The 26,095-nt window shown below is 40.1% G+C and overlaps 2 protein-coding genes across 5 annotated transcripts in view; both read right to left on the minus strand.

The window, feature by feature from the left end:
- The window catches only part of ZNF365 (zinc finger protein 365), a 128,150-nt gene that overhangs the window by 57,283 nt on the left and 44,772 nt on the right, over positions 1-26,095 (minus strand). The window contains exon 5 of one of the 4 annotated variants that reach the window (XM_041750269.1): positions 22,801-22,843. The exons of the other annotated variants lie outside the window; for them this stretch is intronic. Coding sequence (XP_041606203.1) covers positions 22,816-22,843 — 28 coding nt within the window. The 3' untranslated portion in view covers positions 22,801-22,815. Of the gene's footprint in view, positions 1-22,800; positions 22,844-26,095 lie in introns of those variants that run through there. 4 annotated transcript variants of the gene reach the window in all.
- On the minus strand, positions 3,572-11,525 carry LOC121488036 (zinc finger protein with KRAB and SCAN domains 1). Its single transcript, XM_041750266.1, has one exon. The coding sequence runs from the start codon at positions 11,318-11,320 to the stop codon at positions 9,629-9,631; it is 1,692 nt and encodes a 563-aa protein (XP_041606200.1). The 5' UTR covers positions 11,321-11,525; the 3' UTR covers positions 3,572-9,628.

Below are 26,095 nucleotides of genomic sequence, written 5' to 3' on the forward strand. Positions count from 1 at the left end.
GTCTGTATACTTTGCACAAGGAACATAGCTGGCACTGGTAGAAAAAATAAAACAGAAAGCCCTCTCCCTCTAAAAGCTTGTATTTCAGAAGCTCATAATCACTAAAATCTGCCACAGTGAAGTGAGCATAAGCTACCCTCTGACATATATGCATTTTATATAATAGGCCCACATAGGGCAATTTCCTTATCCTAATTCAGCAGTCTCTTAAATAAGCATACGAGATTAATTTCAAAGAGTTCATTTGGTAATGAATGTGAGAAAGTAGAATCCACAGAGGTAAAACATGCAGACTGCACTGATTTATTTACTCACTACTCTGTATTGAGCACTGGGCCAAGTTCTCAGGAGTATCATAATTAAAAATGAGATGATGGTTTTGAAGGATTGCATTATTCAGATTGTGTTGGCCAGGGTCTGTTTGGCTTCCAGGAATAGCAGAGCAAATAATAGTGGTGCAAATAATAAAGACATTAAATTAAATAAGGAGAAGAGTGGTCATTCCAGAGCTGGTTCTTCAGTTACATTCTCAAGAGCACTGGGTTGGCATCTCCAACAGTCTCCTGGGTTTCCCATTTTGTTCACAAGATGGTTCTGCAGATCCCGCCATTACATCCTTCATAACCTCATCCCAAAGAAGGACAAGGGAGAAGCCAAGGCCAAGAGAGGGTCTCCACACACCCTTTCCCCTTTGTCATGGAGCATACATCTCATAAGATACCAGTATATTTCCCCTTACATCTCATTGGCTAGAACTGGGTCATTTTTCTCATCCTTAGCTGCAAGAGAGGCTGGGAAAGGAAGGGTTGTTGGGTAGCCAGGCAACATCTTCTTTTAACAGAGATTAAATGATTATAAAATACTAAAGATGTAGTATTTAACAAGTTGCTCAATCACATGAGTGCTTCTGGAATAAAGAAAAAAGGAACACATATGGCATGCTGGAAAATTTAAAGAGAGAGAGACAGAGAACCACTAGATGAAAGATGAGGGGGATTCAAGTTGATGGAGAATAGAGGTGGAGGGTCTTTCAGGTAAGAAAAGAACTCAAGAAAATTATAAATGGCATTAAATGATCTGTAATGACTGGAAGACATTGCAATCTCAACAGCACCAAGGTTATAGCCTTACCAATATTTATATTAGCATTAGGATTATTTTCTTATTTTTCCATGATGGATAACTTTAAATGAACAATATCTTTTACTTGAAGTGTGTGTGTGTGTGTGTGTGTGTGTGTGTGTGTGTGTGTGTGATATTTCCCAAGAAGTGATCCAGCTATTCAGACAAAATGGATGCAAGTTAGCTGGTTACATCACAGAAATTTCCATTCTGAAGTGCAGAATGGAAAGAGGCAGGCACATTCTTTCCATTTGATGCTTCTCCTAATGAAGTTTTCTAAATGTCTGTGAGAAGTGTACCGAGGGGGAAATGCTAGTGCCAGCTATCAACTATCTGTGATATTCTAAGCTCAGAAGGCACCAAAATTCTGAATTATGAGAACATGCCAGAATCTATACGAGTGGAAAATAACCGTGTCTCTGAAATCTGCTGCTTAGATGGAGAAGAGCAAAGCCTTAGAAAAAATAATGCTGGATCTAATATAGTATCTCTTTTCTAGCCTGTTATACTACATCTTACCCTCAACTTTCTTTTATGTCTTGTTAAAGCTCACAATTATTTTACTGATGTGTTTGTTTACCTGGTTTTTGTTATTTTTCCCCCTACCATAGTACCTCCATGAGGACAGATTATATATCATTGTTCACCATTGCATCTCCAGCATTGTCACAGGCCCGGGGACTCCCAATATTTATTAAATAAGTGCATGAGTGAATAAATGTTCCTGTTAACTAATTTTCCAGAAAGTTACATGACATCTACAAAGCTGTCCAGCACTGGCTGTCCTTTCATCAGGCCCATGTTATGCATCACAGCAGGAATCCTACCAGGTGTGGAACATGTTCAGCAAACAAAATGTATCAAACCAAACATCACCACCCAGTCAGTAGGAGAAGAAACGTCACTGGAATACCTCCAAACCAAGCCAAGTGGTTTGCCGCAGGTTAAGGAAAGCTGATTCATTATCAGCTGTCACCCCCTAGTGGTGAAGAATATACTTATCAGGGTTCCCCATTTCTGGTTCTTTTTAAAAGAGAGGAAAGAAGCTACAAGGGATTTTTGCAGAAAAGTGCTTTTGCTATCAATCTCACAACCATTGAATTGCCTATAATGCAGACACACATATACATGTAAATTTAGAAGGAAAAAGGTGCATGAGTTACATTATACCCTAATGTCCTGGCTGTTTGTTAACTTACTGGAAAACATAGCTAGTGTTAAAAATATCTTGCCAAAAATTCCTTCTGAACTTTATCTGCTCCTGTCATTTCACGTGCTCATGGAACCCTTTCCTAAGAAAGATTTAAAGTAGCTATTTATTCTCAAAGCCTCTCAGAGAAGAATATTGATTTCCCATTTAAAATTTGACATTTACTCTGTTATATGAACGGATCTTCCTGAAAGCAAGAAAATCATGATGAAGTTACTCTAAAGCCTACCATAGATCAACTTTTTAAGATAAATTTCAGAAACTGTGTTAAAAAAATTCAGCCACACTGCTACTTACAAATCATTAGTTGCAAAACAGCCAGTTACTTAACCAAATTAAACTCTTCCCTGATTCCATTCAATCCTAGCCCCAAACACCCACAGAAACCTATACTTGTGTCTATGGGTATAAATTGAGGAAAGCTTTTTTAAAAATAAGCCATCCCAAATGATCTCTAATCCTGAAAGTATTATCAGAGCAAAGAATATATATTTTCATATACACATTTTAATTTGGTACTGATTCTCCTTCTTAGCTAGAGGGAGGTTATAGTGAATATATAAGAGAATTTAGAGTGAATATCATCTGCTTATAGGACTCATTTGAAGTGTCTGAGGCGTGTGTGTACACGTGTGTGTGTGTGTGTGTGTGTGTGTACTAGGAACACTTTTTTGAGCACCAACTATATACCATGCATTGAACTTGGCATATAATCTTCCTAATCAACCTATGAAATAGACACATTATTTTCACTATTTCACCAGACTTCTCTGACCAGCCTGTTCAGATATATTAAATTCCTGGCCCAAGGTTGCCGATTGTGGGAATAGATCTTACTGGTTTCCAATTAGCTATCCTTTTAGAATTTTTCATTTAATTGGTACTATTCAACAAGTAGGAACATAGTAAGTGCAAGACATTGGGCATCGAAGGGGTTAAGGAGGAGTCAAACAATTTCAGGGAATACTTCTCTCCTACAGACTAAAAACTGAAGAAAATCATTCTACCTTAAGAAGTAGTGAACCTAACTGATGACTAGAGTTTTACAGGGCATAAAATTATTATTACATTAATGTAATATTAATTATTAATTAATGTTACATTTTTCATGTGCTATTATTGACAATCTGGACATATTCTAGAATTTTCTTATTTAACCAAACCTCAACCTCAGTCATTACTTCTTTCTTTTTTTTTTTTTTTTTTTTTTTTTTTTTTTTTTTTTTTTTTTTTGCCACCTAGAGGTGATAATTTATTGTTTTACCATGACCCAGAAGAGAAACGACATAGAGATATTTATTACAATTCCCCACAATTTCCTTCCCCATCTGCTCTAACAGTTGTCAGACATCACCGGCCTCCTAAAATGGACCATTGACTACAAATGCATGTAACTGTTATTTGGCTGCCATTTCTCATGGAAATTTTAGTCCTCCATCAAGTTTTCACATTATTTCCAAGAGAGGAGTTCCTTAGCTTTAAAAAAACCCAACTTTTCCTCTAAGATTCCATTATTTATTCAAAGAAGCCTTCCTAGAAAGGTTAATGAGGATTTGAAATGAACAAATTCAATTTAAAAATCACTTATTGAACATCTACTAAGCATCTGGACTCTTCTAAGACTAGTGAAATGAAAGGCCAGGTTTCAATAGCAATAACTTAATTCTGCGGGTATACAAAGACGAGTTTCTTCTTTTGGTCTAATTTATTCTAATCTAAGGAACTAGGGACTGACAAAACAGGAAAGGTTTGTCTTATCCAGTCTACAGATAAACAAGACATTGCCTGAGTTAGCTCTCTATATAGATTTAGGCTTATCATGTTGACCTGGTTGTAATAATCTATATTTAACTACAAGTTAATAAAAATACGTATGTTCATTTTAAAATAATCGCTGATTTTGCTTGCAGTGCCCCCCCTTACCCTTAAACTCTTATTATTTTTAGATCAAGATTTTCCTTCACAACCACCATCTGCTGCCTTCCCCCCCACCCCCATCTATTTGTTCTCACGGAAGAACCCCTGCTACTAGCAGAAGCAGCTCTAAGCCTAACATGCTTTGTCCTTGCTAGGGCAGAAAGAAACCTTACCTAAACTGTTCAGAGGTTGAGGTGAGGGAAAAACAAGTGAGCACTGACCAACACACCTGAGTCAGGGCAATTTGCAGCTGCCTAGTCCCTTCCCTGTACTGAAGGAACTTTAAAACCCAAATCTGAAACTGGAATGAAAATCCGAGTTTTTATGTCACCTTTCAATCACTCACAGGTCTCATTTTTTTCTTACTATCTTAAAACATTTAGCCTCACTACTTAATGAGTGCTTGCTAAAGGGAGAAAGTTTAACTTTAGGGCCAATTAGCTTTGCTAATAATTTCTATGTAACTTGAAGTGAGCCATGATTCTTTAACTAAATGGAGGGGAGAAATCTTAACGACTTTTTTTTTTTTTAAGCTGTTAAAATAATATTGTGTAGAAGTCAACCTAGTGCCTCTCCTTAACTTCCACCGTTTCAGGATAAAGAGAAAAACATGAAGTTTATGGTATCCACTGTTAAACAGAACCAGACAATGTGAAATGAAACTCTCACATTAAGACATTCTGTCAGATAAGATGTCCAAAATATTTCCCCAACTTTTGTTTGACCTGCAGAATCGGAGATGGCTTATCCTCCCTATAACTTCAGGTTTGTTTTACAAAGCTTTGAAAAGTAAAACAGATAATTTCATCTTCAGATAGAATAAAAAATTAATCTGAGTAGCAAAATAAGTAACTGCTTTTAAATGTACAGTAGTGTGTCCATTCTAAAAACAAAACCTAAACCTATGTTAGGAAAACTTTTCAAATAATGTTTTTTATTGAATTCTCCAGTAGTAGTTGAAATAAAAATCTACTCTAACTTCTACGAAAAGATCTATTCATACCACTTAAATTCCTCTTCTCTGATTCTACATTTCACTTTGCAACCTGCAGACCTTCATTTGGTTTCCCAAGTGGGGAACCCAGCCCCTTCATAAATATTTCTCAGAAGCTGCTCAGAGTGGGACTCACAAAAATATAGCTCCTCTGGCAAGTATTGCTGCCACCATTTGACTACATTTTAATACTGTTACTCCAATTCACATAACAAATCTTCCATGAGGATGGTAGGATAAACCTGGTTAGCTAGCTTCAGGATGAGGACTTCAGGGTGACCAGACCCCAGAATAAAAGGTGATCAACTCTAGGATAAAAAGGAGGAAAAAAATTCCTTCACAACTATGAATCTTCACAAGCCTTCCAATGGCAGGGAAAGAACAATCCCAGGAAGTGAGTGCGGGGCAGGGAAGGTACACAGCACAGTCAAAGGGAATGCTGCAAAAACGGTTCTCCAGCCGTATTAGAAAAACTTACTGCTGTGTAAGAAACTGGATGCATCAGTGCCTATTTTCAAGGAAAGGGTCCATCATGGTGCTTTGCTATCCCAAATTTCCTAAGCATGAAGATCAGAGTTAGTGGGGGAAGCAGGACTGGTTTCCACAATCTGGTCACCAGGTTAAGTGGTCCCGCTGGCTTCTCCAGGGCACCTCACCAACTCTCAATTCACGTAGAAGGCCCTCTCTCGCCCCACCACTATAAGCTCAGAGACCTATTTTCTTGGCATGGCAGGTAAGGGTCCACTTTCTGGCTTTGAAAACGTTCAGGAAGATGCAGATGTTTCTAGAAATGGTTCCATTTTAGAGTCCTATTAACCTCTCTCCTAATCTCCTCTCCAAGCCAACTATGAAGGTTTTCTCTCATTTCCCCTGCTCCTCAGCTCTGTAAACTGACTTTTTGTCTATACCCACATCAACTTCTTTAACTACTCATTCCAAAACTTTGCTCTTTTGGAGTATGTGTTCTGTCAAATAGATTAAAATAAAATACATTTTTTTATAGGGAATATACAGAACGACAACCTGGGGTAGAGGTACAAACATGGGACACTGATGTTGTGGTCTTACAAAATATATAGAAATTACCGAGCAGGAACAATTTTTGCCTTCTTTTTAGCATTTCCCCACATTTTCCCCTTCTTTTGTGGATCCTCTGGAGTTAAGATTGAGCTTCCTCTGCAGTGTTTCTGAAATTCATTACATGATTGGAACACACTGACGGAATTCATTTTCTGTCCAAAGCAATGAGTGGTCTACATGAAAGTTTTCCTCACATACAATATTAATAAAGTTTATTTACAGTGTGAGCTTTCTGATGCTAAGGGCTGAGATGTGATGGAAGGCTTTGCCATATTTATCGCATTCATGAGGTTCCTTTCTGGAATGAATTCTCTGATGTATGTAAGATGTCAATTGTCACACATGTCAGACATGGCGAGCTCTCTGTACATATTTAGCAGTTTCACTTTTATGTCTTTAATAGAATATTAAGTGTCTTACATATCAAAGATGCCTCACAGATGCCTCTGATTCTCAGGCTGTAGCCTTGCCTGCCAGGCCAGAGCAGAAACAAATTCCCCACAATCTGAAGAATTTTACTTCTCTTCTTGGCAGGTATATTTAAGGTATATTCCTAAAAACCCTTAAAAAACTTCCATTAGGTCAACTAGCATGCTAATGGTTAACTACAGAGTACTCAACTTAAAGGCTTCAGCTGGTCAAGAACTTCTGAATGTCCAGACACTAATGAGCTGTGGTAATAAGCTTTTCTGACCATGACCCAATTACACTCTGCACTGGGCAGCTGATAAATGGACATGACATGAATGGTTTTAATCAACAGCCATAGCCTCTTTTCTTCAGAAAACACATTTTCAAATGGCTGCTTGAAGAAATGCGTCTGCTAAAGATCTGAAGGCAACCACTGTGACCATCCCATGGTCAACGTGGGACAAAGATGCAAGGCGCAGGTTGCAATGAACTTTCCTTTTCAAAAAATGCAAATGGTGGCTGCATTATGTCAGCATGTGATTGTGGCTAAAGAAAGGTGAATGTGGAACCAACCAAAGTTCATTGCCTCTTCAGAACAGCTGGTGCGTTGATCTGTGCCTGGGCCAAGTGCCCCAGTGCTCCCAGGGCTTCCCAGGGGGTCTCTGCTGACAAGCACCAGCAATTTTGTGTGAAGCCTCCATTGTGGCTTTTTGAAGAAAACATTAAAAAAGCACTTCTTCTACTTTCATTTAGTATAAAAAAGCTACTTAGGTATATATACTCTTCTTGAATATCTCCTCTGTCGTTCTTAAACTGGATGGATGGAAATATCCTGGTCACCAATGGGCCTCCTTTAAGTTTCTGCAGGCCAACACTGATGGAACGGCTTAGAAGCTCCAGGAGAGTTGTAGTTGGTCCCAGTTAGAAAGAGAGGCCAAAGAATCACTGCTGCACAGAATTTGTTTGGTCTGGAACTGAAGCCACAGCTGCCCCCACCTCACTGGTTCCCTATAAAGCCATACTGTCTTGTGGGCTTGAGCTGTCAGTCAGCAAAGAACTGATGAAGGATAGTTTTAGTTGTTTCTTGATGGAAAAACTCATGTGGGGTTCTCCCATTAGGGGGAGAGTCTTTGGGTCTCTTTCTAAGTTTCTGCAGGGCTGTCCACCATCATTTGCATGCTCTCATGAACAAAGACCTTTCTACCCAAGTCCCTAAGGACTGCCTATGTTGCCCATGATAGCTGGGTCTCCCATGTGTGTATCCGAAAACCATCTGTCATTAGCTTCTAGGCTGTCGATTGTTTCGATGGAAAAGATCAGTTTCATAGCCTCCCCTCAGTCTTCAGGGGATGAGAAACAGAAAAAATTGTGCAGTTCAACCATGATACAGCCACATCTCAGCTTGTTGGTGAACTTCTCAGAGCAACAAACATGTTGGGTAACTGCCAGCTAATGGTATCAAATGCCTTTACCAAGTTTCTGGAAAGTGTGGGGGGAAAATGCCCTTTACACCTTTCCTTTTTTTGAAATGCAACAAAAATCACATCTTCTGTGCTGTACTTTTAGTTATAAATGATTCAGAAAGTGCCTAAATGATCATGTTGTCCTTCAGCTAACTGAAGAAAATTCTGGCGAAGATCTTTTGCCCCAGAAAGAGGTCAAGACACGGCCTTAGTAAATATTCCTATTTTTCTTAAGATAATGACGAGAGAGTTGTTTCTGACATTCCATGGTATTTACTCACAAATCTGTGTCTAGGAAGAGTCTATGCAGGCAGCGAGCCAGTGTCTTTCTTTTATAGTCAGGATAAAAAGAGCATCAGACCCTGGAGCTGTTAGCATGACTTGGACTCCAAAGGTCCTCTTCAAAAGCTGGGCCAGGCTACTTACTTCTGGTACTCATGATTCACACAGGGTTTTATCATAAGCGTGTAAGTACTGTCAGAAGTCAGGTATAACAAGTGCCTCTTAGGTGTTCAGCACTGTCTCCAGTGCTATCTGGGATAAAACAGATCCCTTGACAATTGAAGCATCTCTTTGGGGAGGGAGGGGCCATGATGAAAACTTTCAAACGCAAAACAATGGAGGATTAAAAGACAGTCTACAATCAGTCAAGTGCTAAAACTAGTGGAGAAATGCATTTCAGAGTGCGAATAGTGCTTTTGGGATTTCGAGTAGGGAGAGAAGGGCTTTGAATCATTGTTGCCATTTCAGTAGAATTTATCTCAGTGATGAGGATAGAACCATCTACATTTGTTGCGTCCTTTGGAACTGTAGACTGGTGCACATACCCTCTTCCAGGAAGAGCTAGAAATCTTTGGTTTGATACCCATCAGCACAGTCCTAGATTTCTATAGCTTTGGCAGGCTACCAGTGATCATATATATAACTTATCATATATATAACTAGTTTGAGCAGCAAGTCCCAATGCAGTTTAACTGTTCCTTGTTTTTGAGAAATAAGGTATAACAAGTTGTTGGCCAAGTAGGGCTTGTTTGTGGCAAGCAGCTTTAAACCCCAGTATCACTTTTGCAGAGCCAATCTTAATCTTTCAATCCTATATTGTGGTTGCTGAGTCTGAGAGCGCCTTAATAGGTATCCTCATTACTGAAAAGCTTGACATTTGACATTATGTGTGCTTTTATCTTGCATGGAAATATCGTGTGGATTCTCCATATGACTAGCTTTTCCCTGCAGGGGCCGTGTGGAAGGATTACATGCCCACAGACAATGCAAAGGCGGAACGCTGCTGATGGAACTACAAGGATCCTGAAGTGTGATTTTTTTCCTTTGAATCTGTTAAGGCCCTCTTTTTTTTCCCCTCCGTGGGCACACATATCTCTGAAGTAATTTTGGAAACAAAAGGGGGAAATGGCTTGCGGACAAATTCTTGCTCTACACACAGCTTTTTAGGAATGCACCAAATGCATCAAGGGAGGCAGGGCTGTACTCAGAGGCTCGTTCTCTGGTATGGATCCTGTGATGCAGAGTGAGGGTCGAGCTCCGGGTGAAGGCCTTACCACACTTAGTGCACTTATAGGGCTTTTCTCGGGTGTGAATTCTCCGATGCAAAATAAGGTATGAGTTTCGGTTGAAAGCTTTTCCGCATTCACTACATTCATAGGGTTTCTCCCCTGTGTGGATCCTCTGATGTTTTGTCAGGTCTGAGCTCTGGCTGAAGGCCTTCCCACACTCATTACATTCATAGGGTTTCTCTCCAGAGTGGATCCGCTGATGGAGAATGAGATTTGAACTGTGACTGAAGGCTTTGCCACACTCATTACATTCGTGAGGTTTCTCTCCTGTGTGGATTCTCTGATGCAGGACCAGGTTGGAGTTAAGACTGAAGGCTTTCCCACACTCGCTACATTCATAGGGCTTTTCTCCAGTGTGGATGATTTTATGGCGAATAAGGCTTGAGCTCCTTGTGAAGCATTTACCACATTCATCACATCTATGGGACTTTGCTCCCGTCGGAGCTTCTTCAGGGGTGTTAAAGTTTGAACTCAGGCTGAAGCTTCTTCCCAAACCTTTGCCCTTCTCCCTTGGGCCTCTCTCTCCTGTGGCGGGCTTTTTTTCCTTGGTTGTAGCTGGCCCCGAATCTCTTTTTTCTCTTCCAGTTTTTTCCTCAGGGTTTCTCTGCTGCCTCTCTACTGTTCTGCCCTGCTGTTCACGTTTTTCTCCAAAATCTTTTTGGAATCTTCCTGTCATCTCCCCACGTGGCGCTGAGTCTTCTGCAATTTCAGCCTTTGAGGTTGACTCCTCATTCTCATTCCTGTTTTCACAACCCTGGGAAAACACGTTCCCATAATTCTCCTGCCTGTTGTCCCTATTGAGATTCTTCCGAGCCAGGTTCTGACATCCCCATTCCTCCAGGATGAGGGACACGGCCATGTCCTCGATCTTCACCATTGCCTGGGAATCTGCCGTGAATAGTGCAGATGCCATCGCTTGGTCTCTGGGACTCCCCTCGTGATGAGGGGCAGGAACGTGTGTGGCAGGGAGAGCGCGTGACTGTAAGAGACGAGGTTTCCGAGATGAATGCTTGAAATGGGACCGGGTGGCCTCATGATGAAGGTCAAAGCTCGAGGACTCCTGCACTGGATCCAGAGGCACCATCCCCCTTGCGAGCATCTCAGGTCCATGAACTTGACCTGGGACCTGCTGTCCTGATAAATCAAGCTCCAAATCTTCTAGAAGGGTCACAGCCTCCTCCCCACTATCGGGACGGTATTCCTGCAGCCAGACTTGGAGCTCCTTGGGCAGGATGGAAAGGAACTGCTCCAGTACCAGCAGCTCCAGGATCTGCTCCTTGGTGTTGATCTCTGGTCGTAGCCACTGGTGACAGAGTTCTTTCAGTCTACTCAGAGCCTCTCGAGGCCCAAAAGTGTTCTGGTAACAGAAGTGCCTGAAACGCTGGCGGAAAATCTCTGGGTCAGGAGGCGGCGTCTCCTGTAGGCTGGAATCCTGCCCCCACATATGGTCTTCCTCGTCTTCCTCCTCTACCTTCACGATCACAATCCCGTCCTTCTCCGGGGCAGCCTGGGGGGACAGACCTGTGGCTTCCCTTGACTCCGCAGTCATCATTCAGGCTTAGGCGGTGGGCTTGATCCAAACAGGGTCTGTGCTCTCCTTCCTGTCCTAGGAGATGTTTGTGGATATGTTTCGGTACTGTTCCGTGAGCCCCGAGAGCGGCCTGGGGGCGCTGGGCGAGAAAGGGGAGCTGACTCTGGGGCTCAGGCCGGCCGAAGGGCGCTGCACACGAACCTAGGCCCTCCCGACGCCTCGACACAGACCCATTACTTCTTTCATTGACACTTGCTTTCATTTTCCCTAAATGCAGAGTATAGTGCACTGTTTTCTTTTCAATCATCAAGAAAATAACTTAATTAAGGATTTTAGTTACTTTAGTACCAGTTAACCAATATTTTATTCTATTAAATTTGTGTGGCCATTCGAACTTTCCCATCTGTCTATAAGAAAATTCTCATGGTCTGGAAAATTGGCTGCTTGCCTGGTGGGATTGCAAGTAACATGCTAATTGTAGTATCTTCTCTAATACACCAGATGGCGGTGGCTCCTTTATATGTACAAAAGTGAACCTCACAAAGATGTTCAGACTAGTGCATTAGTCAGGTTGATTAAGAAAGTCAGTCTTGAAGTATTACAGTATGGAAAAACAAATACTAAAGTAATTATTTCCATCAGCTGCAGGCGTAAAATCCTACCTTCCAAGCATCAAGGGGAGAGCACAACATGCCATAGGAACATTAGAATGAGTAACTTATCTTGTACTAATGCTGAAAAATCATTTTGATATAACTAATCTTTTGTTAAATATTTTGGAGACAGCATCATATTTGAACATGCCCTTCATCCATGTGGCTCATGGGAAACAAACCAAAGCAGACTGAGTCAAATATGTTTAAAAAAAAAAAAAAAAGAGTTTCATTGTTTTCTTTCTGTGGAAGGATTCAAGTATTATCAGTAGTCTGGAGGCAAATGTGGCTGTAAAGATGCATGGTAAAAATAACTTTCAAGCCAGTGAACAGAATGAATAACAATTGGGACGGGTCTCCTTTCTGGCAATCAAACCATTTCAGATTTCCCTTGACTGGGAACAAAGAATTTTCCCAGAGTCTCTGTCTGGTGAGATTAAAAGCATACATTTCTACAGCACCTCAGTATTTCTTGCTCATTGTTGTCCTTTAATTTTTTTGAAAATGAGCTGCGAGGATTCCTCAGTGCTGACACTAGAGAGTCTTACACTGCTCCAGCACTTAAATCCCACAAGCAATCAATATAAAAGGGCTCACAGAAATACATGGAGGGCATCTGTGAGGCAATAATAAAACCTCTTCATTGGGAATTAGCATTCGGAAAGTTAAGCTTACCAGCTCTGAACACTAGGAAAGCTGGCCTCTAGCCTCCCCCCTCCCCGGGGAAGGTCCTTGGTCCACTGGGGACCTCAGTTCCTCCACCCACCAGACACGGACACATGGGCACCTGGGGTGGCGCGCCCATCTCAAGGCCCTTCCCGGATCTCCTTAGCGAGGCCTCCAAGGAAGGCTCAGACCTTGGGATCCCTGGGTGGCGCAGCGGTTTCGCGCCTGCCTTTGGCCCAGGGTGTGATCCTGGAGACCTGGGATCGAATCCCACGTCGGGCTCCCGGTGCATGGAGCCTGCTTCTCCCTCCCTCTGCCTGTGTCTCTGCCTCTCTCTCTCTCTCTCTGTGACTATCATAAATAAAAATAAAAAGAAGGCTCAGACTTCACCTCCGACGGGGTCTTATTATTTATTTGTTCCCTTGTGTGTTGTCTATCTCCCCTTTGTGTGAGAGGAAAAAGAAACTTCCTCTCACTTCTGCACCTGGGGTCCTCAAAATCAAATGGACAAAAGATTAACAGGAGACAAGGGGTTATTTCACACGCATATGTAGGGAGGGCCTCAAGAAATAAAGTGAGAATCCCAAAGGAACGCTTAGACCACGGACGTAGACACCATTTTTTTTTTTTTTTTTTTTTACCGTGTAGACATGCTTTATTTCCTTCTTATTCTTTTAAAGTTTGTTTTTTTTAATAATAAATTTATTTTTTATTGGTGTTCAATTTGCCAACATACAGAATAATACCCAGTGCTCAACCCATCAAGTGCCCCCCTCAGTGCCCGTCACCCATTCCCCCCCACCCCCCGCCCTCCTCCCCTTCCACCACCCCTAGTTCCTTTCCCAGAGATAGGAGTCTTTATGTTCTGTCTCTGTGTCCCTGTGGGCACTATGTGTCCCTGTGGGCACTATGTCTGTCTCAGGTGATAAAGGCTGTTTTTCTCCTCCTGATATAGGAGGGTGGAGAGGGGACACATTCATGAAGGGAATTTTGTATTCACTTTTAGATAGATGAGGGAGGCTAAGGAGCTTTTTACCTACATCTGCTGTGTCTTAGTTCAGGTCAAAATAATATTTCTGCCAAAGTGGCAAATTTTGGGGCAGCATATTCTGGTCCCCTTCACCTTCTGGAATACAAGCTCCAGAACATCTTCTAGAATGCACCGAGGAACATGTCCTGCTCACTGCTCTATTCAGGGGACCTAGAAAATGCCTGGAGGACTCAGTAAGCAATGTTGATACATGAATAGATGAATTTCTTCAATATGTAGTACTAAATACATGAAAGAATGAATTTATGATTTGTGAATGTTTGATCTTCTAAACAAATTTGCTCCAATGTGTCTTGTCAGCAGATGGCTTAGTGAGAAGAAATTAAAACTGCTCAAGGAGGATATCTAGAGTTTGTACCCTGCAATGGGGAACTAATTTTGTTCTGATTTCTGGGATACTTCCTTGCTTGGTTGACTAATATCCTATGACAACATCCTTGAACTGATGCACACTCTCCAGCTTCATGTTGAACCAGCTTGGCTCGGTTTTCTGAGTAGGTGAGGTCATTGCCTGATTTGGGTGCTTACCCTGCTTACTGACATTCTTGATGCCTTCATTCTGTTGGCTTCAGAGCTTGTTAATATACTAGAGAGAAAATTCAAGAAGGATCTTGAGCTATTTAAACTACAGAATGGGGATCCCTGGGTGGCGCAGCGGTTTTGCGCCTGCCTTTGGCCCCGGGCGCGATCCTGGAGACCGGGATCAAATCCTACGTCGGGCTCCCGGTGCATGGAGCCTGCTTCTCCCTCTCCCTCTGCCAATGTCTCTGCCTCTCTCTCTCTCTTTGTGACTATCATAAATAAATAAAAATAAAAAAAAAAAACTACAGAATTAAGGAATTCTCAGGCCCTTCCTGAGCGGAGGTGTCAATTTAGAGTAGGCACTACACAGAACCCTTCAGGATCTAAGATTGAGTACAGTGTACCCAAGACAATCTTCATATATATTAAAATCTAGTGGCAGACCAGCCCCACCAATATTTTTCCTCCCACAACCTAATTTTATTTGTTTTCTATTTGATTCTTACCTCCCCAGTTTGGACAGGGGAGAAAAAAAAAGGTTGGGTATTTTGCAGGGTCATTTGAGCAATCTTAGAGCTGAAAGCTATCCTGCTGATCACCTAATACAGTGTTTCCCAAACTTGTCTGAACATTAGAATCACCCAAGGTGCTGGTTAAAAAAGTCATTTCTCAGGCCTCACCCTGTTGATTTGAATTCAGTAGATCTGGGTGAGGCAAGTGATAGCTGTATTTTTAACAAGTGCCCCAGGCAATCCTCATATTTAAGCAAGTTTGGGAAACACTAATCGAATACAACTTTTTCATCTGGCTATTCATCTGGATCACATGGCTGAAGAATCTTCATGTTTCTTGACCTCATTCTTTTTCTAATGCCACCTGGCCTCCACTAAATCTCCATTCCACTCGGCAGCCAACCCCCACCACCACCCTACCCGCCAAAAAAAAAAGCTTTTAAAATCATGCAAGAGAACTGAACACCTAGAAATGCTTCCTCAGTATTTCCAGTAAAAATGTTAGCTGACTTCTTTCAATACTCCCTCATTGTGAAACTTTTTTTTTTTTCAAAATCTCTCTACTCAATAGTGTGTGTGTGTGTGTATGTGTGTATGGTTCAAATTAACATCCAGACTTTAGAAGCAAGCTCCACAAATGACATCTCATGATGTTCTCTGGACTAGCGTGTGGTTCTATGGAGTTGGCCTTCCGTCTCTTCAATCCTGATCTGGAATGTTGTCAGGTTTCACTTGGTTTATCTATCTGGTGTGTAAGAGAATCTGGGAGGTAGGTGTTGAGGGCAGTGTTTTCATCATCAGGAAATAAGAGCAATTACTGATCTGCTTTCACTAATGCAGTCCATCTGTGCATGAGCAATTTGTATGGTTTTTCCTAAGAAGGATATCATACTCTCCATATATTTATGTGCTTAATACTTGTGCTCAAAGAGACAGAAATATCCAGCCAGCTGAAAGCAGGTGATTCAACTGACTTTTGATGACTCAGCCTGCCTTGATGGCCATAGTTGGTGAATCATCTGTCTACTGTCTGAGGAAATTCATTTCAGGAACTTAAATTCTGGGGACCTCCAAAAGCTCATTAAGTTCATAAGTAATTTGTTGGTTCTAGTTGAGTTATCCTAGCCTTTTCCTTAACACTGTTATTATCCCTCCTCAAAGAAACCCAACTGAACTTAAAAGATATCAAGCAGCAGGTCCTAGAGGAACATATCATATCTATGGTGAACTTGTACTTACTTTTGGTTTGATGTGTCTGGTAATCTGGGATTTCAGGGGAAACCCAAAGTATGAAGTGGTTTTGCCAAGGACAAATCCACAGATTTGTTAAACCTCATGATGAATGAAAAATAAGTAGAAAAAGAAACAAAGAAAAGTGAGTAGAAATATATGCCTAGTCTGTGTTTACTGAGAGAGCGCAGTGTAAATTTTAAAACTTATAGTAAAATGTGCTAGGGAGTGAAATTTTTATATACTGTTTGATATAAAGAAGTTATGTTTTCTACCTATATTCTCTTCAAACCTATTGATATATTTGAAAGTTTCCCAGATCATGAACCTTATCTTAATTGGCTTCTACAAAATTGCTCACCTTCCATTATCATAATAGTATTAGTAGTTGCTATTGTTAGTGAGCACTTACTTTTTTACCCAGTCTTGGGCTAACTTGAAAATATGGAGGTATTAATTTATTTGGAGTGGTCTAAAAAGTGGTGGCCTTTTAAGGAACTTAAAAATATTAATTATTTGTTTAAGTGAGGAATTTAGAAAGAGAACCCAGATATTATCAATGACCAATCTTTCTGTGCTAGATTTATGAAGGCCAAAGTGTCTATTTCAGTGAAATACTCTCTGGAAATCAGACTCCAAGATGGAAAAGACCAGGTTTCTCAAACTATAGCAGGAACACTAACATTCTATCATCCCTAAGGTTGCTCCTTACTCTGGAAGATTCTGAGGGCTGAGTCAGGTAGAATATTGGCTCAAATTTCTCCTGCAGCTGGTGAGCACTTGTCTGGGGCCACACAACAAAGACAGTATGGGAAACATGAAAAATGTTCTCCTAAAGTGTCTTCTATTTGCCTCTTTGCATCCAGCAGTGCTTATCCAGGCATAGGCTGAACTCACTAACAGAGTCCATGGTTGGAGCGCTGTAGCTTCCAGGTTTGGGCGTGTCCACTCATGAGCAATTCTCCCAGAAGCCCTATGTCACAGACACAACACAGAAAACCATTTTAAAGGAAAGTTTATAGATCTTCCAATTCTTTCCATTCACATTTGAGAAAGCTGAGATTCCAATAGGTGATTCGCCAAAGATCATAGGGCATTTGTGAAGAACCATAGCATGACCTCAGGTCTCCCATTCTTTCTTCTATATCAAATCTTTTTTTTTTTTTTTTAAGTATAACTTTTGGATCTCAGTATCATTACTGGAGTCTCCATTTGCAGTGGGTATTAAAAAAAAAAGCAAACGACAACAAAAAAGAACAAATGATACTTAAGCCTATTTTCAATGGCAGACTGGAAAATTTATCAGATTATTCTTTCTATGAAATCCTCCTTAAAATTTTCCCCATTCTTACCTCATTCTTATATCCAGAAGCTCATGACCTGTTTTGCTTTGTTGTTATCACTGAAAGATTATTTTGTTGCCCATACCGTTTGACCTAGAAATTCATCATAGACATATACTCCCCAAAGTATTACTGGAATCGACATTGTAGCAATGATTAAAACCATCAAAAACAGGATATACCCATCATAGGGAACTGGTTTAAAAAATTGCATTAGAGACATACGTAGTCCATGTTGCCATTAAAAAAAAGAAAGAAAGAAAGAAAAGATGTCTACTCATTGATACAAAGAGATGTTTAGGATATGTCATAAAGTAAACCAAGAACAGTATGCATGTGTGTAGGATGACTGCATGGGTTTGTTTTTAAGTGTTCATATACATACATATCTTTGTTTCTATATAGAAAATTCTGGAAGGATACCCAAGAGTGGGTACTGTTTTTATTATTCACACTATTACTTGATGATTTCATAAGTAATAAGAAAGATAAGATAAAGGGAAAGCCATTATGTTTTTCTAAATCTGAGACTGTTGGCCAAAATCAATAGATTTGGCCTATTTGTAAAAAGAAGTTAGTCCTCCCCAACAGGGCTGCTGGAACTGCAACCAGGGAAACATGATAGAGACAGATGGTGAAACACTTGATTTTTACCAACTGCTTTGGTTTTCCCCTTTGGCCAAACACATTTAAGAGCCATTTAAAAGGGAAACGCTATAATTACACCCTACATGATAAATAAAAACAGCAGCAAAATGATAGGATTGAATTCTTAATCCTTATTACCACCTTCTCGGAAGATGGGTGTGACAGCCACTCATTCAGGAATACACCTTAAGCCACACCTTGTTTGTCATATTACATCTTGTTTGTCAGATACCTTATGTTTGGTGTTACAGAAAGAAAAATAACCAAAGAAATTTCACCCAGCAAGCTATCCAGGTTAGCTAAGCAGTTGCACAGACCCACAAACATGGCCAATGTCTTTCTCTTTCCTATTTTGGCAACTTGCACTTTGGTGATGAGTGATGGGTGACTGTTTATAAATGTCACCAAACTAGCGTTTCCAGTTTTCTCCAGAATTTTAGCTTTGTGGCAGATAAAGCTTAAGGTAAAAACCTCACAAGGGTCCATTCCATTTGATTTATATTATTAATATTAAAATGAGGGGGGCCTTCACTCATTTAAGGAAGATGGGAATCTCATGGAAATACAATCTTTTAAAACCTTTCTCAAAAGCAGTTTCAGGTCTACTAAACAAGAACATTAAAAATGTCTTTACTTGGGACCTAAGTGGCTCAGTGGTTAAGTGTCTTTCTTTGGCTCAGGTTGTGATCTCTGGGTCCTGGGATCATGTCCCGTGTTGGGCTCCCTGTGAGGAGCCTGCTTCTCCCTCTGCCTATGTCTCTGCCTCTTTCTATCTCTCATGAATAAATAAATAAAATCTTTTTTTAAATGTCTTTACTTTTTACTCAAGCAGTGTTGGTGGGAATGTAAATTCGTACAGCTATGAAGGAAAACACTATGGAGGTTTCTCAAAAAATTAAAAATAGAACTACCATATGACCCAATAATTCCACTGCAGGGTATTTACCCAAAGGAAATGAGGCACTAATTTGAAAAAATACATGCACCCATGTGTTTATTACAGCATTATTTATAATAGCCAAGATAATGAAAACAACATAAGTGTCCACTGATAGATGAATAAAGAAGATGTGGCATATATATGTACACACACACACACACACACACACGCTGGAATATTATGAAGCCATAAAAAGGATGAGATCAGGCCATCTGAGACAACATGGATGGATGTAGAGTGTGTTATGCTAAATGAAATAAATCAGACTGAGAAAGACAAATGCTATATGATTCCACTCACATGTGGAATCTGAAACACAAAAAAAGAATAAACAAAGAGTAGAATCAGACCTATAAATACAAAAAGCAAACTGATGGCTTCTCCTGGGGAAAGGGTTGGGGGATTGGGCAAAATGAGTGAAGGAGAGTGGGGAGCACAGGCTTCCAGTTGTAGAATGAGTAAGTCATAAGAATAAAAGGCCCAGCATAGGGAATATAATCATATTGTAATAGCATTGTATGGTGACAGAGGGTAGCTACATTTGTAGTGAGCACAGCATAACAGATAAAGAAGTTGAATTACTACATTGTACACCTGAAACTAATGTAACATTGTGTGTCAACTATACAAAAAAAAAAACCTTTTTAAATGTCTTTACTTGTTAATATAACAATTTTACATCTATACTTTGATCCTAACCACATAATCAAAGAGGTAGACAAGATTTATTATTATAGTGGAGTCATGCTTATATAGACCAGTAAGAGTTAAATCAGCTGTAGCAAAATCAGTAAAATTCATATGACAGGATAATACAGTATCATTAAGAATATCAATGACAAGATTCATATAAACTATGCACATCAATACCATTCCAATGTTGTTATTTTTAATGCTGTCACTCTCCTGAGATTTGGGATGATTTTATGCTTTTCTGTACTTTCTAAGTTTCCTACAATGACTATTTCTCATTACCAGAAAAACATAAATGTAAAAATGTCACCAATTTTCAGGACAGTTTGCTCAGTAACTACCACCTGCCCATTGGCCTGCATTCACCACAATGTCAGCATCAGCACCATCATTGTAAGCATGCCACCAAACTGAGATTGAACCTGAGTAGCTTCTATGGTAAGCAATGCTGGGGCAAGAAAGCCAGAACTTTAACTTTTCCTCAGTTCCAATTATGCCTTCTAGTGGTAGGCAAATATCTAGATTTAGTCTGTCTTGGTTTCCAAGAAGCAAAAGAAAGACAGTAACCCTAAGCCCATCAATAAGAAAGAGGTCCATTTCTCCTCCTGACATTACAAGCCAATTCCTGAGACTTCTGAAGTTTCAGAAGTTAGAAGTTAGAAGAATGACACATTGGATGTTACTATGTCCCCAATAAGTTGAACTGTGGAAAACTAAGATATGAACATCCAGACAGTTCTACCCCACAACACACAGAGATACACACACACACACACACACACACACACAGAGAGAGAGAGAGAGAGAGAGAGAGAGAAGAGTAATAGACTGACCCAAACTTGTTACCAACAATGAGATAAAATTGTTTATCTCCTAATTTATTTGAAAGGACAAAATCTAGTTTTTCTTGGGGTGGTTCTTGAATAGGGATGTGTGAAGGAAGAACCAAAAGGATTCACTAATCCCTAAGGAAGTTTATGGTAAACGATCTCTTTAAATAGCAAATATGCTTATAACAATTCAGTTTTTAACATAACAAATATTTGAGTTCCTAGAGGCATAGGACTAAACAGCAATTAGTACCTACTTGGTCAGCACCAGCAATATGTGAAACAGGGTTTCTCAAATGGGTCAAGACTGAGCCTGGGACATACCCTACTAGACAGGAACGTAGGCGATAGTGACAACCACTTTCACTTCTCACTCTGTACATCCACTTGATTTACCAGGGGGCTGAGATGCTTCTGGAAAGAACTTAGTGTCCATAACTAGAGATGACACCACAGGCAATCCTGGTTGGAGTCAGAATCAGCACCCAGAGGTGTGCTAGAGTCCACTCCTGCCAGCTAGAGAGGCCATCGTGCACTTCTCTTCCCAGCTCCCTGTTCAGTGGCTGCACATTTGTAGGCTGAAACTGACCATGGTGTGGGTATTTAAACCATGGAAAGCATCAAATGCTATAAATCAGGGCCTTCCCCACACCTCCCTCCCAAAACAGTCGTTAGTATTTACCAGCATACCATTGGGAGAGTCCCTGAAAGAGAACACATCTAGGGTATGGGGTGTCAGGAGGGGCAAGCCACAATCAGCAATATGGTGTGGAGCTGTTACTCAGGTGAGTTTTACCCCATGGATCCCATAGCGCCGCTATGGGCCCCTCTAATGTTGGGCTAGAAAGACAGGCTGTGAGATCTAGCATGTGTTTCTGAGTACATATCTACATCCTGGGAGTCTTTAAAAACTGAGTATTTCCAACCTCACAATAGTACTGTCAATATTCTCACTGAAGAGCAGAGGTAGGAGAGGCCACGTAAAGAGAGTATCATAATATCCACATTCTGACATGCTTCCTACTAGGTCCTGTCTCCGGAAAGACCATGCAGGGAATCAATTACACAGCAAGCCAAGTGAGAGATAGTCTAAAAACTGTTTCTGTGACTTAGCCTGTGAGTAAAGCTCCAGAGTCCTGTACCACTCCTGGTTTTTCATCATACTGACCTCGGTGATGTTCAAATACAGTGACTATGAATTTTCCCATATGTTTAGGTCTCCAGAGCCATTTCTCAGTAACTCCGAAGACTTTTCTACAAGAGTAGGGCAACTCTGATCTGCCACTGACTACAGCAACAGAACCAACGAAGATTCCCCACACACAAGCTGCCTTGTAGCATCTAGAAGAGCACCAATAGAGAGGGACAGGAGCTGTTTGCCCCCTCATTTCATAGGCTGTGCTTAGCAGGGCTCTGCATTCCTCTGGGTTAACACTGTGAAGTGAGGAAAGGCAAGGATACAAATTACCCAAGTGGGAGGTAAAAGGAAAAGTACTAAGTATTAAGGGAGCACACTGGGAAATAGTGTTTCCTGCTGGGAGAAATCAGAAAACTTCCCAGGGGGAAACTGGTATTTGAATTGGGACTTAAAGGCGAAGTAGGCTTTTAGTTACTGATGTGGAGGAAGGGGAGTGTCTGGCAAAAAGTATTCTAGGTCACGAAGACAGCATAGGCAGAAGTACTGTATCATTTATACTGTTTATTTTGTGTATTCTGATGTTTTGCCATCTTAAAAACCTTTCTGGCTGGGGAGAGACTGCCTGTCCTGGGACTAATCAATTCTTAGACCTAGCAAGCACCTACTGGGAACCTGCCCTTGATATGCAAACCAACCAAACTAGAGCCCATTCTCCTCTATCTGGCCAGTGCACCTTAAGAGGCAATATTCTTCAGCCTTACTCTTCCCAAGGCTAGGTCCCAGGCAACTAGAGACCACCCCAAAGGCTCACAGCCTTTCAAAATTATTCACAGTATCCAATCCTAAGCTGTTTACCATGTCTTGCCTTGCTTCTCCTACAGAAACCCCCAAAAAGGCTCTGTATAGGCTTTCCTCTGGCCTCGGTCTTAGGCCATCTGACCAAAATCTGGCATTCCTCCCACGGCCCTGGCTGGCTGGTGTGACTTCAGTCTCTAGGACCTGTGATTACAACACATTTAGTCTTCCTAAACTTCTCCTGTTTCCCCTCTGGTGACCACACCTGATGGACCATCTCATAAAAGAATACCCAACAACTATAAAGGGAGGAAGTTCCGGTATGTTGGGCTGTGCATGTTTAGGAGGGGAAGCTGAAGGTTTGTTGACTAGTTTGTGGAAGATCTGGACTGCTGTGATGTAAAACAAACCACAGAAGCTTCTGAACAGGGCAGTAGCAGGTGCAGAGCTGTGTTTCCAGCTACTGTGGCACTGGACAAGGCCGTGGCAGGGAGTCTAAAGAATGTGGAGCCATCCAGAGGAGCTGGCATCAAAACACAGAGGAAAAAGGGAGAGTTAAGGACTAGAAGACAGTGATGCCATCAATAGAGAAAGTGAACTACAAAAGCTAGTTTGGGGACAGAGATGAAGAGTTTGGTTCTTGAGTTACAAGAATCAAAATTCCAGTATAGGCTTTAGCTTAAAGGGAAGGATTCATAACATTTTGACTGATTGTTGACAAGTTACCATTCTAGAGTCAAAATGAAAACCTGTTGTAACATGATTGTTTTGACTTGCATTTCTTTAATTATAACAAACTTGAGCATCTTTTTGTTCATGCACTCATTTATTCCACAAATACTTATTGAATTTCTACTAGGTGTCGGTACCAGTCTGTGTAAGGGAGAGAGCAGGAAATGCAAGGAACAAAATTCCCTGATCTCTTGGACCTTGGCTTCTAGTGAAGAGCAGTGAATAATAACTAAAGAAATAAAAAAATAGATATTGTATCCAATGGTGATCAGTGTTATGATGAAAAATAAGGCAGGAAAGGGAAATTAAAAATGCTGGCAGTTGAGGGTATGATTCTACATAGGTACATCTCATAAGAAAGTGGCATTTCAGCAAAATCTTCACAGGTAAGAGTATGGGCCAAAAGGAGATCTGTCAAAAGAACAATTTAGGCAGAAGGAACAGTAAGCATGAAAGCCTTTGCCTAGACTGTACCTAATTCCCTCTTTTCAAATACTTATTGAGAATTCATTGTTAGTGCTGGGAACTACCTGTTCACATGCACATTTTCCCTTAGGTTTCCTGTCTTCTTACAGGAATTAGAGTTCTTTGCATGTTAAAGAAATTGGCCCTTTTTATGGCTGAATAATATTCCAGTGTATGTGTGTTGTGTGTGCGTGTACGTGTACTACATTGTCTTCATACATTCTTTCACTGATGTAATTAAAAGAAAAGAAGAGAGAAGAAGAAATTGGCCCTTGCCTAAAATACATATTACAAATATTTTCATCATTTATGTTTGCAGGTGTATCACCATATATTTATCATATATGAGTGTATGTCATGTTTAGACATAATTGCTGCACAAAACTATTAAATTTTGTAATAAAATTTATCAACCTTTTCTTTATTGCTTCTTGGTTTGTGCTTTATTAAGAAAGTTCATCCACACTCCAAGGATAAAGAAAAATTTATTCTTTTTTTTATTCTTTTAATTTTATGGTTAAGTGAAAAAAGACATTCAGAACTTGCATCCTCTGGAACTTATATTGTAATAAATACAATAGGGTTTACTGTTTACAAAGCAAAGGACTCTTGAAATTAAAAAACTTCCAAGATCCAGGGGCACCTGAGTGGTTCAGTTGATTAAGCTTCTGCCTTCGGCTCAGGTCATGATCTTGGGGTCCTGAGATTGAGCCCTGAATGGGGCTCCCTGCTCACTGGGGAGTCTGCTTCTCCCTCTCCCTCTGCTCTTCCCCCTAGCTTGTTCTCTCTCCCTCTCACTCTCTCTCTCAAATAAATAAATAAAATCTTTAAAAATAAATAAATAATAAATTTAAAACTTCAAGATAAAAAAAATGGATTTCTAAATATGATATAGCAGGCAAGGTTGTGTTGAAATTAACTGGAAAAGATCCTATTAAATTTGACACTCTGATATCACCAGCCATCCCCCAGTCTCATTTCCCATATTGCTTCTGTTGCACTCAAGTTTTACAAGATGACTATAGATATTCAGCAAAATATTTCTGTGTTAAAATAAGTTTGGAAATTTTGGAATATTTTTTTTTTAACTCTAGGACAATTGAAATCCTTTAATAATATCACTGAGAATCTCCAACAGGAGCACTTTTGTTTCACAAGGCAGCTTAGGAACCAGTGTGCTCGTGCTCTGCCTGGAGCAGTGGTTCCTAGCCTTGGTTACAAGAAGTCAATCTTTCTATGTATCTCTCAATGATACATAGAGAGATTTTTATAACACAGACTGTTCAACCTCATGCCTGTTCTACTGAATCAGAATCAGTGAGGATGACATGCAGAAGTTTTTAAAGCTCTCACTGACTGGTATTTTGCAATCAGTATCCAGAGTGGACAGAGGTTCTGCTAGAGAATAAGCCCTACAGAAAATTATTTGAATGTCTATTTTCTCAATTCTCCCAAGGATGAGACAAAGCTATCACAGTTCTTGGTGCATAAGAGGGAATTAATTCATTCTGTATAATAAATTACTGAGGGCATTATTATTAATTCTTCCCCAAAGCACAGGTTGAAAAGAGCTAGTCTATACCATGTAATAACTACAATAGAGCTATATACATGGCTCCTGTGAGAAGAAAAAAATCTACCCCCTTATATCTTACAAACAACACTAAATGTTGAAGCTGGTAGCAAAGATGGGCAAGAGGACAAAAGTCAAACTAAATTTCATTGGACCAGCACACTCACTTGTGGCTGATCAAATTAATAGGGTTTTCAGAAATTTGGCCTGACCAATCATTTTTTATTCTCTCTACACATAATAATGTTTGATATGGTCTGTTATAAAAGCTCATTTATAACAGAGTCATTTGTAATAAGATCTATTTTTTTCTTTATTCTAACCTCATGCCTTTATCTTTGTTTATAATTATTTCCTCCACTGGTATCTCAAAAGAAAGTATGATATACTTTAGACTCCATGAACTTTAACGCATTGTGCAAAACTAGGTACATTCAATTTTGAAATTAAGAATGATTTTAATAATCTGAGTAACCTAATGTATAATCATAATGCCAAATATATCATGCTTATTATTATAATTATTTCTCTCTCTAAATCAATTGGTTTGTAAGCTCAAAGAGCGCATTTCATTATGTCCTAATTGGATTCACAGAGCTGTGATCTCCTTGTAACCCTAATCCCTATTACAAAATGGAAAAATCATCATTAAATTTGATTTATACACTCCTTTTGGGTAGTGTCACCTACATTACCCTCATGGCAAGGATTTTCTATTAAAATCTCTCTCTGAACTAAGAATTCTAGTCATCTGGAAAACCAACATGAACACATCTTATATGCTAGTCACTATAAAAATTTAACACTTTAATTCCTGGCTATCAAAACTAATACTCAGTCAAAGCCTGAATCGCTAAAAACCACAATTAAGAAAGCAGATTCTGAAAAGCATTACTCTCATGAAATGCTCTGTGAAGAAAGGGTTTTAGGGTCAAATAAGTTTAGGTGATGTTGAAATTCACAATATATCTTAGTATCTTATCTCCTTTAGAGCTCCTGTGGGTT

The sequence above is a fragment of the Vulpes lagopus genome, chromosome 3 (genome assembly GCF_018345385.1).
Source record: "Vulpes lagopus strain Blue_001 chromosome 3, ASM1834538v1, whole genome shotgun sequence".
NCBI classification, from domain to species: domain Eukaryota; kingdom Metazoa; phylum Chordata; class Mammalia; order Carnivora; family Canidae; genus Vulpes; species Vulpes lagopus.